Below are 17,439 nucleotides of genomic sequence, written 5' to 3' on the forward strand. Positions count from 1 at the left end.
GGAGGTTGAGGCCTTGGAAGGGACAAATAGAGGCACTGGTCCTGGGAGAGAAGGTGGGGTCTCACTCTGGCCCCCCACACCCAAGGAGCTGCTGGTCTGTGAGGAAAGGCATTTCCTCTTGTGGGAAGGGGCATACAGACTAAGGAAACAGTATCAGATGGCACTTTGTACGTGGCAGGCATTTTCAAAGTGGTGCTTTATTGAAATGGTAAACTTTCTGAACAGGGAGAGTATTAGGGACAGAGAGCTGTGTTCTACAACCTTTTAGTATCGTTTTGTTCGGTTATTCAGACAGGCCGTCCTGGGGCAGAGCAACTAGTGCATCTCAGTTAGCCCTGTAGACAGAGGAGCCCCTACCTGGGGTAAATCCTGCTGGTGCCTTGGTCAGAATCAGTCTGGAAGGTGTGGAGCCCCACCAGCACCCCCTATTGACCCTTCAGAGTTTGGCAGTGTGACTTTAATACAGGGGTGCTTGGGAGATGCCAAGGGTTTGGTTCCAGACCACTACAATAAAGTATTGCAGTAAAGCAATTCACATGAATTTTTTGGTTTCCCAGCACATATATGTTATGTTTATACTACACTGTAGTCCAGTAAGTGTGCAATAGTATTGTCTAAAAAAAATTGTACGTGCCTCAATTTTAAAAATGCTAATGAGCCCAACCTTCAGTGAATTGTAGTAGTAACATCAAAGATCACTGGTCACAGATCACCGTAGCAAATATATTAATAATGAAAAACTCTGAAATAGTGCAAGGATTACCAAAATGTGACACAGAGACAAGAAATGAGCCAATGCTGTTGGAATAAACAGCATCAGTAGACTTGCTTGCCACAAGGTTGCTACAAGCATTCAATTTATATTAAAAAAAAGAACACAGTATCTGTGAAGTACAATATATTGCACCAGGATAAAATGAAGTGGCCCTGTAGTTTCCTCTCCCTGGTTACGTGCCCTGCTCAAAACCTCAGAGACGCTTTGGCTCAGCCAGCCAGCCATGAAACCACATGTCCTTCTCTACTACCATGCCTGTGGGCTCCATTTTAGAACTGTATTAATACCACTTATTCTTTCTGTTTTCTGCGGAAGAATATAAATTTGTTGAGAAGGGACAGTCTTTTATCTCTCTACCCTAAGATTTGTTGTCGTTGTTGTTTGTTGTTGTAGTACAGTCACTAAGTTTTGTCCAACCCTTTGGGACTTCATGGACTGCAGCACGCCAGGCTTCGCTGTCCATCACCGTCTCCCAGAGCTTGCTCAAACTCATGTCCATCGAGTTGGTGATGCCATCCAACCATCTCATCCTCTCTCGTCCTCTTCTCCTCCTGCCCTCAATCTTTCCCAGCATCAGGGTCTTTTCCAATGAGTTGGCTTTTCGCATCAGATGGCCAGAGTGTTGGAGCTTCAGCTTCAGCATCAGTCCTTGCAATGAATATTCAGGGTTGATTTCCTTTAGGATTGACTGGTTGGATCTCCTTGTAGTTCAAGGAACTCTGAGGCCAGCACAGCCCAAGTCAGAGCTGGTGTTGAGTGAATGATGGAGGATAACTCTGGCATGTCTTCTTCCCATCTGCATTCATACCAGGCTGACCCCCTCCTAAATTAGGAAACAGGAGATTCAGGCTCTTATTTCTACCCAAGGCCATTGACTGGCTGACAGAATGGATGATCCTATTCTTGGGTTTTCTGTTTGCTACTTGTGAGGTTGGGTTTGTCCCCATCATGCAATGTCAGTTCAGTCTCATATTTCAGGTGCACCCATCAGAAACACAGATGACTGATCTGTTTGTGTGAGGGCAGTCTCAGCTCCCTCCAGTGGAGCAGACAATTGCCTCACGTCTCCTGGCGTCCTTCCCAGAAGCTTCTGCAATTTGCCAGGAGAGACTTAAGTGGGTCACTTGCATAAGGAAGCCAGGTCCCAGTGTTGGGATTATCACTGTCTCCCTGTGGGTGACAGGATTCCGAGTGGCTGTCCAGATCGTTCTGCTCCATTCCTTGCCTGCTCAGTCCCCTGCAGTCAGAATGGAGCCATATTTCTAAGTTCTCTTGAATAGAGTTGCTTTAGTCTGTCCCAGCCCTGTGTGTCCATAGGACCGGGTCTTGGCCATGTGACATGGCCCTCAGAGGCCTGCAAGGAGCTTGACCAAGACTTGCTGACTGACGCTCACGTCTTCTAGACTCAGCCCCAGTGAGGTCCCTGGGATGTTCAGAAAGGCCATTGGCGAGGGTAGGATGCCAGCACTGGGGACAGTGGTTACCTGTGGAGGGAGGGATGGGGTTACCAGCAGGGGAGGGGTACGGGTGCTTCACCATGGAAGTGCCTGATTTCTTAAGCGGCTTCTTGATACACAGGTGTTTCTTGTATCATCCTCTCTACTTCCTGTGTCTTAAGTATTTCATCACAGGTTGTTTGCAGAGGGAGTCAGTGAGGCCTGGTTACATATTCCTGCCATTGATGAGCGGCCTGAGAGCTGGTGTGGAGAGAAATTGCCTCTCTCTCCTGAGAGAATCTCACTGCTTTTGTGTCCCCAGTGGCCCCGACTCTCTCTGTGTTTCATTTCCGGTTGGTTAGCTGAGCTCACAGTGACCAACCTGGTTAAGCATGTTAGGGACCTTCACCGCCTGAAGAAAACCCCCTTCCCTGAGGAGAGGCTGCCAAGCCTGGTAGTCAGGACAAAGCCCACGGACCAGAGGCTTCTCACGAGGCTGTGCCCGTGAGGTTGGGGCTGAGAGCTGCTCCATCTGCCTTTCATCCCCTCATGTAACCCATTAACCATAACTGACTTCCCTCTGGGGCCAATGGTGCCGGGCAGCTTCCTGAGCATTTTCTGTCTCATCACTTAGCAGCCAGCCGCTGAAGTAGATGCCTCATGATGCTCCCCTTTTACAGATGGGAAAACTGAGGCATAGGAGAGTGGGGTGACTTGCCCAAGTTCACCACCTGGTGAATGGCGGGGTTCACTTCAGACCAGACATGGTGGCTCCAAGCCAGACCATGCATTGGGTGAGGCAGGCTAAGTAGGGGGTTGGCCAGGGCAGGCTCCTCCTCAGCTGTCCCCCAGGCTTCCATCTCCCCACTCCCGAGGGGAGCTCAGAGTCGGGGCACAGAGTCTTCTCATCTACGGGCCCTGTTGCTGTGGAACCTGACTGGCCGCTGGTCAGACATGTCCCCTCGAGGGTCTTGCCTCCAGAACAGATGGGCTCCCGGCTGGACCGGGGAGGTCATGATCGTGGTGTCCTGTCCCTTCCTCCAGCTCAGTTTGCCCAGCTGGCCCAGCTGAACCCCCAGGAGCGACTGAGCCGGGAGACAGCCCTCCAGCAGAAGCAGGTGTCCCTGGAGGCCTGGCTGCAGCGCGAGGCCCAGACGCTGCAGCAGTACCGCGTGGTGAGTGGGCTCAGCGTCCCTCCCCTCCCGCAGGGGCAGTGACACCCTGAGCTGTCCTGGGGACCCTGAGGGAGGCAGAGAGCCAGGAGGAGAGCGGGACCCAGCAGAGCAGGAGGCCTGGGCCTTCTTCCCCATGGGGCCTGAGGGGGAGAGTCGGTCTGGGAGGAGGAGGCCCTGCAGGGCTGTTCTGAGAGCCCAGAAGGGCCGGCTGAGCCACCGCCTGACCCTCAGGAGCTGGCCGAGAAGCACCAGAAGACCCTGCAGCTGCTGCGGAAGCAGCAGACCATCATCCTGGATGACGAGCTGATCCAGTGGAAGCGGCGGCAGCAGCTGGCGGGGAACGGAGGGCCCCCCGAGGGCAGCCTGGATGTGCTACAGTCCTGGTACCAGGGGTGGGGGGCGGGGAGGGGCAGGCAGCAGAGTGGTGCTGCCAGCTGCTGTTTGCGCCCACGTCTACATGAGCAGCTGGCTCCCTCTGTCTGGGCACGGGTCTTATCCCACCAGTGGTGTGTTTGATGCTGACGCTGGTGTCCCTTTCTGTGCCCCCTCCCCTGGGAGGATGCTGGGGTGGGGCCAGGTGGCAAAGTGGCGCTCAGGCTGGTTGGACCCCAGTCAGTGTCGCTCCTCCTGGGTGTTTCTCTGGTTTTTTTGGAAGGCAGGGCATCTCTGCTGTGCCCAGTGCACAGGCGAGGTGGCTCGGGCGCCAGGCCTTCCTGGGGGTGGAGCTGGGTGTGGGCCTTGTCCCCGCCTGGGCGCCTGCCAGCTTCTGGCCTAGAGGACGGGGGTGAAGCCCGTGTCCTTTCCTTGGGCCCTGGGGCTCGGATTCAGGTGTGAGAAGTTGGCGGAGATCATCTGGCAGAACCGGCAGCAGATCCGCAGAGCCGAGCACCTCTGCCAGCAGCTGCCCATCCCCGGCCCCGTGGAGGAGATGCTGGCTGAGGTCAACGCCACCATCACTGACATCATCTCAGCCCTGGTGACCAGGTGACTCCTGGCCACGCCCCGCTCCCATCTGGTTGCCCTGGGTGGGGGCAGCAGGGTCTTTGCAGATGGGGAGCTCTGGCTTAAATCCTTCAGTTTCTGCCTCACACCCTCCTCCCATCCCTCTCCATCCCCCGTTGCTATGGCCTCTTGCTGTTGACCTCGCCCAGTATTTCTCGTGGATACTACACGGGCGTTTGTCTCCTGCAACTCCTTTCAGCTGCTGAGTTCCTTTCACTGCCTCCCTTCCCGCCAGCTCCCCTGACTCACAGTGGCCCCAGGGAGGGTGGACTGTCCGCAAACCCTCCCTTCACCTGCTCAGCCTGGTGCAAGGCAGCCTCCCCACGTGGAAGGTGGGGCCAGAGTTCTGTCCCCTGAAGTGTCTCCTGTCCCTTGTGTCTCCGCAGCACCTTCATCATCGAGAAGCAGCCCCCTCAGGTCCTGAAGACCCAGACCAAGTTCGCGGCCACCGTGCGCCTGCTGGTGGGCGGGAAGCTGAATGTGCACATGAACCCCCCCCAGGTGAAGGCCACCATCATCAGCGAGCAGCAGGCCAAGTCACTGCTCAAGAACGAGAACACCCGCAAGTATGCTGCCCTGGAAACAGAGGGAAAGGGATGCCACCTCCTGGCAAGTCTAGGCCTGGCCCTTCCTATGTAGGAGTGCCACTAGCTCTCTGGCCTCTCCTAGCTCTCAGAGAAGGAATAAGGGTGTTCTTGTGTAAAGAAACTCTGATATAGTAGGCATATGTCTAAGGAAACTTCTTATGTGTTTTGTGTATGTTGACTTCTTATATCATTTATGCTGCGGAACCCTTATTTCCTCTTAAATGACTCAAGTTTTTGAGTCTCCTTTATTTCCTCCCACCCCCAATATATTTGCTACCTCGTGTGTGCTGAGGCCCTGTCTGGGCGTAGAGTTGAGTCTGTCTCTCGCTTGCAGTGATTACAGCGGGGAGATCCTGAACAACTGCTGTGTAATGGAGTACCACCAGGCCACAGGCACCCTGAGCGCCCACTTCCGGAACATGGTGAGGATGGGGGAAGAGGAAGAGTGGGCTTTCCCTCTAGTCACTTGAGGGCTTCATCCTCTCGTCTTTCTCTTTGGCAGTCCCTGAAACGAATTAAGAGATCTGACCGGCGTGGAGCAGAGTCGGTGACAGAAGAAAAATTTACTATCCTGTTTGAATCACAGTTCAGTGTTGGCGGAAATGAGCTGGTGTTTCAAGTCAAGGTGTGTGTGTGTGTGTGTGTGTGTGTGTGTGTACTTTATATCCCAAAAGAATTTTGACCTCAGAGTATCTTTTAATTTTTATTTTGGAAGTTCATTCACGTTGCATTAGTGTCAGGGGCACCTGCTTGTGATTACTGATGAATAGAAAGTGAGGAGACCTCATCCTTAGGGCTCTGTCTCTTAGATTCTTTTAAGACAGGAGCAAATAATAATGAAATGGAATAGCTAGAATTACGGGTAGAGGTGAACCCAGGGAAACATCACTCAGGACGGATTTGAGCACACTTAGTGTTAAATTTTAGACATCACTTTCTTGCTATTTTTTTCCAGGAAGTCTCCATCTTCTTTCTCTTTTCTATCTGTTCTCTAACTTTGAGAAACTTACTCCATACTTCAGAAATATCTAAGAAATATCTAAATCTCAAAATGTCATGCAGAAATATCTCTGCTAAAATACCTTAAATTTCTAAGACTGCGTAAATGTGACATCTTGTTCCTGGAGCCGTTTCTATTCTGTGTTTGAGGGTGACATTTACTGAAACTTGGAGAGAGGATGCACGTGTTGTGATGGGAACAAAAGGAGAGAAGGGCAGAGCATGTGGCCGGGGACTCTCAGCCCTCCCCTGTGTCTCTTTCAGACCCTGTCTCTCCCAGTGGTGGTGATTGTTCACGGCAGCCAGGATAACAATGCGACGGCCACCGTTCTCTGGGACAACGCTTTTGCAGAGCCTGTGAGTGCGTTCCTTGGGCCTGAAGGTCTCAAGACCTTGACACTGGTGTCCTGAGTCCCTGTCAGTCTCTTTATCTGCACCAAAAGGCTTAGAAAAAAATGCTGTGTTCCTTAGGAAGCAGAATGGAGAGCATGTGGAAAGTAGAATGAGCAGGCGCTGGAAGAATGGCCAGGGTTTCAACTCAGGCCCCACCATTTCCTCACTCTGACCACAGGAAATTTCACTTGACCTCTCTGAGTCTTCCCATGAGTGTCTTCCCACGAGTGTCTGCAACACAGGGAGAGTAATACTCCAGAGTGGTGTTTGGAAGATTCATCCACAAAGTGCTTGTCACAGAGTCAGTACTCTGTGAACGTTATTTTGAATCCTGGGTAAAACCATGCCTGGAGTTTGGGACTCCCCAGTTTCTTCCAGTGGTTGTATACTTTATCAGGAAGTCACTTTCAGTTAGAAGTTGCTTCCTGTCATCATCCCTCCAGTGACTGAGGGTGACATTTCATGTCTTTTCCAAATTTTGGCTCTATGACTCATCCCAAGTCTCAGGAAGAATGAGATGCTGTGTGTAAAGGAGTGAGTGTGATTCTGCGGATGTATCACCTCAGTACTGTCTGGGTACCACTTGTGTGCAGCTGGCTTGATCATTTTCAAAACATGTCAGTAGACAGAGTTCTGTGTGGTGCATATTTCCAGTATAAATTAGTCCAAAGAACCTGATGAAAGGTTATACTTGTTATTTGGGACATAAAAGTATCTCCTTCTCTAATGTGGCTCTAACGCGAAGAGTCTGACTTGGCATTTTCAACAGGGTTCTTTAGAGAACAATATTTTTGCTGCAGGGATGAGATTTTTAGCAGAAATTCTGCCATGCTTGTGCTATAAACCCTGTGTTTGAAGCTCTTTTTAAAAATATCTACCTAAGGAGCTTGAAGAGAGGATTTGATTGATTTGATTTGATCAAATCAATTTGATCAAATCCTCTATTGGATTTGATTGATCCAAGAGAGGATTTGGGAGAAACAGTCAATTAAAACAAGAAGATAACTATTCACCAACTGACTAGACTTCTTAATAAAGAAGTATATGTACAGAAATGTATATATATAAACATTTATACATATATGAGAGAATTTGAGTAAGTGAGAATCAAAAGACAAGGAAAATTTGAAAAATTTTTTAAATATCTTGGGGACTTCCCTGGTAGTCCAGCAGCTAAGACTCCATGCTCCCACTGTAGGGGGCCTGGGTTTGATCCCTGGTCAGAGAACTAGATCCCACATGCTGCAACTAAGACCCGGCACAAACAAATAAAAGTTAAAAAAAGAAGTCTGCCTCCATTTGTCCGGAAAATCCTCCTGGATAGGATTGCCACGCCTGCTCTCCTCTCCCTCCCTGCCTGACCCAAATCTCACTCCTTGTGTAACTCTGGCATCTCCTGCCATATGTCATTCCTGAAGGATGTTATCTAAATAAAAAAGCATTTTTAACATTTTCAGTTATGTTAATAACTAGTGTACATCTTACTGTATTTAAAAAAAAATTTTATTGAAGTATAGTTGATTTACAATGTTGTGTTAGTTTCTGATGTAAAGCAAAGTGTTCAGTCAGTCACTCATTTGTGTCTGAATCTTTGCAACCCCATTGGCTGCAGCATGCCAGGCTTCCATGTCCATCACCAACTCCTGGAAATTGCTCAAACTCATGTCTGTGGAGTCGGTGATGCCATCCAACCATTTCATCCTCTGTCATCCCCTTCTCCTACTGCCTTCCATCTTTCCCAGCATCAGGGTCTTTTCCGATGAGTCAGTTCTTCGCATCAGGTGGCCAAAGGATTGGGGTTTCAGCTTCCAGTGAATATTCAGGACTGATTTCCTTTAGGATTGACTGGTTGGATCTCCTTGCAGTCCAAGGAACTCTCAAGAGTCTTCTCCATCACCACAATTCAAAAGCATCAGTTCTTTGGTGCTCAGCTTTCTTTATGGTCCAACTCGCACATCCGTACATGACTACTGTAAAAAACCATAGCTTTGACTGGACAGACCTTTGTTGGCAAAGTAATGTCTCTACTTTTTAATATGCTGTCTAGGTTTGTCATAGCTTTTCTTCCAAGGAGCAAATGCCTTTTAATTTCATGGCTGCAGTCACCATCTGCAGTGATTTTGGAGCCCAAGAAAATAAAGTCTGTCACTGTTTCCATTATTTCCCCCATCTGTTTGCCATGAAGTGATGGGACTGGATGCCACGTTCTTAAGTTTTTTGAATGTTGAGTTTTAAGCCAACATTTTCCACTCTCCTCTTTCACTTTCATCAAGAGGCTCTTTAGCTCCTCTTCACTTTCTGCCACAAGGATGGTATCATCTGAGTATCTAAGGTTATTGATATTTCTCCCAGCAATCTTGATTCCAGCTTGTGCTTCATCCAGCCCAGCATTTCACTTGATATACTCTGCATATAAGTTAAATAAGCAGGGTGACAGTATACAGCCTTGACATAGACATACTCTTTTCCCAATTTGGAACCAGTCTGTTGTTTCACGTCCGGTTCTAACTGTTGCTTCTTGACCTGATACAGATTTCTCAGGAGGCAGTTAAGGTGGTCTGGTATTCCCACTCTTGAAGCAAAGTGTTTATATATATATATACACACACACACACACACATATTCTTTTCTGTGATGGTTTATTGCAGGATGTTGAATACAGTTCCCTGTGCATAGTAGCACCTTGTTGTTTATCTGTTTTATATATAGCAGCTTGTGTCTGCTAATCCCAAACTCCTAATTTATCCCTCTCCAACTCCCTCTCCCCTTTCTAAAGTTGTTTTCTTGGTGAGTCTGTTTCTGTTTCATAAACAAGTTTGTGTCATATTTTAGATCCCACGTATAAGTAATATCATATGGTATTTGTCGTTCTCTTTCTGACTTCACTTGGTATGGCGAGCTCTAGGTCCATTCATATTGCTACAGATGGCATTACTGTTAATGGCTGAGTGGTATTCCGTTGTATGTGTCCACCACATCGTTATCTCTTCACCTTTCAGCGGACATTTAGGTTGTGTCCATGTCTTGGCTATTGTAAATAGTGCTTCTCTGAACATAGGGGCGCATGTATCTTTTTGAATTAGAGTTTTCTCTGGATATACACCCAGGAGTGGGATTGCTGGATCTTACGGCAACTCTTTTTAGTTTTTCTTAAGGAAGCTCCATACTGTTTTCCATAGTGCCTGCACCAATTTATATTTTCACCAGCACTGTAGGAGGGTTCTCCACATCCTCTCCATTATGCTGTTTTAGAACAAGTACATCCCTGTGGGAATTATTCTACAGATGTATTTGCCTGTATGTGAAATGAATGAATACACTGCAGCATTGCTTGTGACAATAGCCAAAGACTGAAGAACAGTACATAGATGTCCACCAGTGCAGATCCGGTTAAATATATTATTGTTCCTCCACACTGTAGAATATTTAGCAGCCACAAAAGAAAATGAAAAATTTCTTTATGTGCTCATGTGAGGTCTTCTAGATAAAGTATTAAGTGAAAAAAAAGAGTTGCAGAATATGTGGGCTTTATATTTTAAAGAAATTATACATATTTGCTGACAGGCACAGAATATCTTTGTTAGTATACACAATAAACTAGATTACATGCTTTGGGGAGAGCACTAGATTGCTGGCAGACGCAGATAGGAAAGTGACTTCACTGTATACCCTTCTGTGCTTCTAAAATTTTATATCATGTGAAGGAATTGCCTTTTCCAACAAAATTTATAATAAAGTCAAATGAAGTACTGTGCCTGATGGGATGAAAGCAGTTTTTAATAAATTTATATTCTAATATGTTTCTCAGTAAAATCGTCAGCTCATAGTTTCTACTCTTCCATACAAGTTATTTCACTTTGAGCTAGCGTTCTTGGCAGAAGGAGTCAAGAGCAAGGATATACCTAGAGAACCAGTCTTGTAGACTTCGACTCCCTTTGAATTTCCAGTATCAGAGCCAGACCTTGGTCATGTTTTTTTCATGACTGTTGAAACACGAGACCTCCAGCAGCTCACTTACAGAAGCCCACAGAAAGCACAAGGTTACCTTCCAAGGTGCGTGTGAAGAAGATAAGATGGAACCTTCTGAATTTCACCAAACTGCACACCCCAAGGAAGTTTGAGTTGACGCTCGGGCTCAGCCAGACAAGTGTTTGTAACTCCATCCAGTCCCTGGTGTTTTTCTCTTGCGCATCAAGGGTATAAATCATGCGACTGTTTGCTCCTAAGGTTTCTGGCTTCTCTCCCTCTCAGGGCAGGGTGCCGTTTGCAGTGCCCGACAAAGTCCTGTGGCCGCAGCTGTGCGAGGCGCTCAACATGAAATTCAAGGCCGAGGTGCAGAGCAACCGGGGCCTGACCAAGGAGAACCTGGTGTTCCTGGCGCAGAAGCTGTTCAACAGCAGCAGCAGCCACCTCGAGGACTACAACGGCATGTCTGTGTCCTGGTCCCAGTTCAACCGGGTGAGGGACGCACCACCTGTAGCGGTTAGATCAGCCCCTGCAAACCCAATCCCTCAGGAGCTGCCCTGCACCAGGCCCTCACTCCTTGCATCTCTCATGTGATGTGCCCGTGATATTAGGAAGCTTCTGAACAGATGGACAGCCTCATACATTTTATGTACAGAATTACGTGCTTGAATATTTAAGCAAAGTGGGTGCACTAGCATGCAGCTGGTGTGTTTTCTCCTTTGTAAAGGAGACAGAAAAGCACACAGTAATGTAACTCATGAGAAGTAAAGCTTCTGTGATGATCAGAGCTCCATGGCTGTCCCCTTGACCCTCTGATGTTCCTTGATACGTAATACAAAGTCAGGCTCCCATGGAACCCTCAGCCCAAGAAAGAGGATGCTGATGAAGGAAATTTAAGTTGATTTTAAATGGAACTTTAATTTCTTTGCTTACACCCCCACTCCACTTATTTTAAGTGCCCTAATTCAGAGATTCCATAGTCTCTGAGTCTGTCTTAAGAGTTATGTGCCACCAGCTGGCTAAGTGGTTTGCTGGTGCTCAGAGGAGCTTTGCTAGGAGAAGCAGGAGGCCCCCACGGTCCGTCTTTGCCGTTGCAGTACGGCTCCTGCCTTCCAACAGAATCAGGTCACTGCATTTGGCTGATAATTGTTGGTAACACCCAGATGATGGAGTGTTCTCTGCAGCCTCGTGGTGTGATCTGATGCAGTTCACATTTACGCATCACCGGCGCATCTTGTTAAGGGGCGGGCTTGGACATAGCAGGCCTGAGATGAGGCCTGACATTCTGCATTTCTCAGAAGCTCCTGGGCGATGCTGCTGCTGTTCATCACAGGCCACAAATCACAACCAACAAAGGACTAGTCAGTCCAGATCAGGGGAAAGTGTGTGTGGCCAGGCCCACTGAGTGTTGGTAATTGCTTTGTGGTGTTTTCCCCTTCTTCCGTCTTTTCCTCTCTGCACTGTATTTTGGTTGTAGGACCCTTTGGTCAAACTCAGGCAGGCGTGTATATTTGTATGATCCTGCCAGTGTGGATGTTTTCCATTTAATTTGTCCAGTTAAAGTGTATCCAGGTAATCAGACCCTGAGCATGGCTTTTGCCTTCTTGGGTTCACTGTTGTCTCTCCAACCAGGAGAATTTACCCGGACGGAATTACACTTTCTGGCAGTGGTTTGATGGTGTTATGGAAGTGTTAAAGAAACATCTCAAGCCTCATTGGAATGACGGGTGAGAATCGTCATTTGTTAAGTTGGCAGTAGAGTGGTAACTTCCTTCTTGCATTGAAACATCACACTCTGCTTCTGCCCCTTTGGCCTTTATGATTCAGGGCTATCTTGGGTTTCGTGAACAAGCAACAGGCCCACGACCTGCTTATCAACAAGCCAGACGGGACCTTCCTGCTGAGGTTCAGTGACTCTGAAATCGGTGGCATCACCATTGCTTGGAAGTTTGATTCTCGTGAGTGTCTCTCCCTCTTTAGGACATGTTGTCTCTGGTTAGGTGCTTACGTTGCAAAATTATTATACTGTAACCACCAGTTCATTGAGTACTTGTTATTATTCCTTGGGGCCAGTACTAATTATGGGAAGCACAAATGTATAACCATGACACAGCTGCAGCTGGTGTAAAATATTATTACAAGCACTAATTTTGAGAAATACAAATGGACAGGCCACAGGCCACTTTGTAATACAGTATCCTCCCCAAAGTCTCAGCTGCTTCACCTTTGAACTTTTTGCCTTCTTATTATTCAACCTTGGGCTTATTTCAGTAAAGAATTACTCTGTTGTTTGGAGTCATTAGAGTGGAAATAATATGCTGTTTTCATTGTTCCTTTATCCTAAGCTAAAGGGTTACGGGTGTTGACCGTTTCCATCTAGAAATATTAGTTCTTTCCTCTGATCCTCACAGTCAAACAAGAGTAGCGTGATTGTTTTTGGTAACTTATCTGGCTATGGACACACTTCCTATCTCTCTTACATGCTTTTGTATGGGGAATCAGGGACTGGAGTCAGCAACAAGTTTCTTGTAGGAAGGGAGAGAATACTGTTTGAACTGGAAACTGCCTGAGATCATTAGATCTCAAGGGAAGTAGGGTATGTGGTACCCGCTTAGCTACCCATGACTTTTAAAACCGCTTAATCCACAACCCACGGTTATTTTTAAATGGAGATTTTTATTAGGACAATTTTTATGGAGAGCTTCATTTGTAGTCTCTTTGGGTTTTAAGATTTCCTGTTCAGAAGTCATATTTAGACCACGATTATTCTGTCTGTTGATCTAGAGGAAAGAATGTTTTGGAATCTGATGCCTTTTACCACCAGAGATTTCTCCATCCGGTCCCTGGCCGACCGCTTGGGAGACCTGAGTTACCTTATCTACGTGTTTCCTGACCGGCCCAAAGACGAAGTGTACTCCAAGTATTACACCCCAGTTCCATGCGAGCCTGCCACTGGTAACAATGTTCGCATTCTGATTTGCTTTTGTTGTGATTCGGGGCTTTGTTTTAGGTGTGTGTGTGTCTGTGTCTGTCTGTCTGTATGAAAATCTATACAGTTAATACTCAGTTGTTGCTGTTTGAGCTTTATGCAGGGCAGATATAAGTCCCAGGCTGTTTTCTTTAGTCAAAGAAAAAACATATCCACTACCAGCCCCAGATACCAAACTGAAGGGAACAAGTATCTGTTTGAATCCTGGTTTTAATTCTTTTGAGTATTTTCCCAGAAGGGAAAGGACTGGTTTATATGATAATTCATATGTTTAATTTTTTGAGGAACCACCGTAGTGTTTTTCTAGCAGCTACACCGTGTTACAATGTACAAGTTTAGATCAAACAAAATTAGGTACAATTTTGTATTTTAAAACATAGATGGTTTTATTGCTTTCTGAGCATAAAAGTATTATGTATTTATTGTAAAATTTTCCAGAAAAGTATAGAAAAGAAAATAGATATCACACAATAGTCTTACCTCGTCCATGTAAACAATTTAGTAGATGTTCTTCAGTCCACATAGCTAGGTTTTCTGCATTCAGTCACCAGAGGCTTATTGAGTACTTCCTGTGTGGGGATTACAATCTAATAGCAGAAGGAAGACAGTAAACAAGTAAATAAGTGTATGTATTTAGTGATGGCCGTTATGAAAACAAATAAGGTGAAGGGACAGGGAGTCCAAGGGAGGTGGCACTTCACTCGCGCGGTCAGAGGAGGCTTCCCTGAGGAGGCGGCATCAGAGTAGACCTGGATGAAGTGAGGAGCTCACACACAGATCTCGAGGGAGAACACTCTAGCCCAAGAGAACAAGAGCAGAGACTCTGAGACGGGAGTGAAGTTGGCGTGTTTAGAAAATCTCACGAGGACCCGGGAGGCTGGAAGTGGATGAACAGGGGAGAAATGGCAGGAGGCGAGGCCAGAGCAGCAGGAAGGACCAGGTTGTGGCGGGTTTGGGTCATACCGTACATCATCATTTATGACCTGATTACTCTTTCACTGAAAAATACATCCCAGGCAGAGTTACAGGACAGTAAATATAAACTAACAGCATCGTTTAACAATACCTAAACTTCATTGTGCGGTGATTCTGTGTTGTTTATTTAAGATACTTTGAAGTAGGTCACAGTTTTTTTGTGATGATTAATATTGCGGTAACCAGGTACCTGCATCTCTTTCAACTTGTTTCCTTAGGACAGATTTCTAAAGTCGAATTTGAGACACGTGGGGTAGGTGCTTTTCAAACATTTTGACACATCTTTCCAGAATTGCCCTCCAGAAAGTGGAGTCTGTTTCCACTCCCACAGACACCTGTCTGAGTGTCTGTTTCTCCATCCTCCTCCTGCCAGGCATAGAGTCTCTTCATCAGCTTCCTGTTTGCCAGCCTGACATGAGATCTTACATGTCAGGGCATACGCATGAGATCTTAGTTCTTATTTTTAATTTCTTTGATTCTTCATAAGCTCAAAACATCTTTTCATGTAATGGCAATGATAACAGTGATAAGAAATGAAGTAATAATAGCAGCTAACATTTGTTGAACACTTAATTGCGTACCAGACACTTTTCTGAGCACATTTCAAATTGTTTCTCTTTTAATCTTCAAAACAGGCCTGTGCAGTAGCTACTGTTCCCATCCCCAGGTTTCATTTGAGGAGCTGAGGCCCAGAGGAGTGAAGTAACTGGTCAGAGGTCTCACAGCTAGGAGGAGGTCAAGCCAGGGTTTGAGCTCAGTCTAGCCTGTGCTTCTTATCCTCCACATTATTGGCCATTTGTATTTTTCCTGTACGTTGCTATTCCTTGTTCATTTTTCTTTTGGAGTTCCTTTTTCCTTAATAATGTGCAAGGACGTTTATATAGTAAATAAAGCCTTTATCGTATACAGCAGAGATTTTTTTCTTCGTGTCATGGTTCTTTTAACATTTAGGTTTTGTTTTGCTGAAGTGCAAAGATGTGTATTTTCTACATAGCCCAATCTGTTGACCTTTTTCCTTTAGAGATTCTGCCTTCTGTATCATGCCTTCCCACCTGGTTATATTTCTAGGTGGGGAAGTAAGCCAAAATATTTTTAGACTTATGTGGTATTTTGGATTAAACCTGCCACTGCTTCTTTTTATGAGCCCAGCTAATCTAGGTTTTCAAATGTTATTTTTATAGCATTTTTTTGTTTCTTATCTTTTCTGCCGTTCTATAAAATTCTCTGTAGACAGTAAAGCACAAAAAGCATGAGATATTATGAAAAGGCAGCCACTGACATTTGAAGCCCCAGAAGAAGCAGGTCAGGATAACAAGCGATGTGTGACCCATGGCGCGGTTCAGTCTCTTAGACTGAGTCATCCTTCTGACCTCAGCGGAATCTTCCCTGTCTAATAGAGTTAAGACATACTTGTTGCCTTCCTCACACACCCAAGAGACGAGACTTCACCGACTTCAGACTATCACAGTCCTGCTACCGACCTTAGCTGGATTTCCATAACCAGCCTTTTGAGAAGGTAACTCTGCCTTACCCCCTCGGTTGATCTGTAGCCTAGCACATCCCAGCGAGGATGCTGTGAAGAGTGAGGCACTGCAGTAGCAGTGCTTTTTTCCTGACCAGCCATGCAGCAGAAACGGCACCCACTGGGGGGCACGGCCATCACATGACTCCCACGTACAGAAACCCACACAAAGACGACACAGACACCTGACAGAGTGGCTTTCCATTTCCTGAGAGAGTAGAGGCTCAGGGCTAGAGTAACTCCCAGGACCCTTGATAAGATTAGTTCCCTTCTGATGCTTAGATTTTTCCGCATGACCCCTGGCAAGTGCTGGTCCACCTTCCGTGCGAGCACCTCCAGTGATAAGGAAGTTAGGGCCTCCCGGGCTGTTTTCTCTAGACTTCCAGCGGTGACAGCGTTCTTCCTTGTGTGATTGAGAAGTTATCCAGCTGTGACCTCCCCATGTTGGTCCTTGTTTTGTTGCCAGTCCCTCTGTATCTGCAGCTTGAAACTTTGGAAGATGTGTTTTCTTTTTACAGTGAGTGTGCAGTTAATGGTTGATTTAGATTTGTATTGAAGTTTACCTTTTTTATGGTTTGAAGAATGTATTAACACATCCAAGCCAACTTGGAAGCTGTCTTAACTTCCAGTGTCAGTACTGAGGGCTTCTCCTCTCCTGGCTCTTCCTAATGAATTAAAATGTGTGCTTGTGGGACTTCCCTGGTGCTCCGGTGGCTAAGAGTCTGCATTCCCGATGCAGGGGGCCCAGATTTGAGCCCTGATCAAAGAATTAGATCCCACATGCCACAACTAAGCCAAAATTAATTAATTATTTTAAAAGACTCCATGCTCCCAGTGCAAGGGTTATAGTTTCCATCCTGGGTTGGGAAACTGAGACCCCGCATGCCACACTGTAAGACCAAAAGAAATGAGAGAAAAATGAAAGGCACGCTTGTACCAAATCCTAAGATAAAATGAGGTGATTGTGTCTTATCCTAAGAAAAGACGGGATTCTTAAGGGAGACTGCATCTTCATTTCATTTGAGAACTTTGGCTCTCATCACCATCTTCCCTCCTCGGCAGCTAAAGCAGTGGACGGGTACGTGAAGCCACAGATCAAGCAGGTGGTCCCTGAGTAAGTGTCCGGGCCCAGCGCTGGTCTCCTACTGCCTCTTTTCTCCTCCCCGCGGCTCCACCTGGCTCTCCTCACCCCCTACCGCCTCCCCTCACACACACATACCTGGCCCAGCCCTGGGGAGGGAACTGGGCCTTGGTCATGAGGGGACCTGGTACCCAGGGCTCTGCTCCCACAGCCAAAGCCCCGGGCTCGGTGGGCCCTTTGTCCTTCCATACCCGAGAAAGACACAAAAGTGCTCCCTCCCCACTACCCCTTGCTAAGGCTCCGCTTCCTCCCACAGGTTTGTGAGCGCCTCTGCAGACTCTGCCGGAGGCAGTGCCACCTACATGGACCAGGCTCCCTCCCCAGCTGTGTGCCCCCAGCCTCACTATAACATGTACCCACAGAAGTAGGTTGTGTTCTTCTGGGGCTCCATGGGGAGGAACTGGGCACCTGGCCTCAGGCTGGGTGCCCAGAGGACTGATGGGCAAGGACACCAGGGCTAGTCTGGGTTTGAGACTACC

At 47.0% G+C, this 17,439-nt stretch overlaps 1 protein-coding gene across 13 annotated transcripts in view; it reads left to right on the forward strand.

Annotated features, from left to right (window-relative positions):
• LOC147351586 (signal transducer and activator of transcription 5B) overlaps positions 1-17,439 on the forward strand; it is a 76,471-nt gene that overhangs the window by 56,038 nt on the left and 2,994 nt on the right. For 9 of the 13 annotated variants that reach the window (XM_086357655.1, XM_086357646.1, XM_086357645.1 and 6 more), the window contains exons 6-18: positions 3,256-3,386; positions 3,618-3,769; positions 4,215-4,370; positions 4,775-4,954; positions 5,310-5,397; positions 5,478-5,600; positions 6,239-6,331; positions 10,619-10,825; positions 11,966-12,060; positions 12,161-12,291; positions 13,118-13,288; positions 16,882-16,933; positions 17,217-17,324. In XM_086357655.1, the coding sequence (XP_086213781.1) occupies positions 3,256-3,386; positions 3,618-3,769; positions 4,215-4,370; positions 4,775-4,954; positions 5,310-5,397; positions 5,478-5,600; positions 6,239-6,331; positions 10,619-10,825; positions 11,966-12,060; positions 12,161-12,291; positions 13,118-13,288; positions 16,882-16,933; positions 17,217-17,324 (1,687 nt within the window). Of the gene's footprint in view, positions 1-3,255; positions 3,387-3,617; positions 3,770-4,214; positions 4,371-4,774; positions 4,955-5,309; positions 5,398-5,477; positions 5,601-6,238; positions 6,332-10,618; positions 10,826-11,965; positions 12,061-12,160; positions 12,292-13,117; positions 13,297-14,932; positions 15,209-16,881; positions 16,934-17,216; positions 17,325-17,439 lie in introns of those variants that run through there. The other 4 variants (XM_086357650.1, XM_086357657.1, XR_015147594.1 and 1 more) reach the window with 3 other exon arrangements.

The sequence above is a fragment of the Bos grunniens genome, chromosome 19, assembly GCF_055505025.1.
Source record: "Bos grunniens cultivar Pamir isolate PY7600 chromosome 19, Bosgru_T2T1.0, whole genome shotgun sequence".
NCBI classification, from domain to species: Eukaryota; Metazoa; Chordata; class Mammalia; order Artiodactyla; family Bovidae; genus Bos; species Bos grunniens.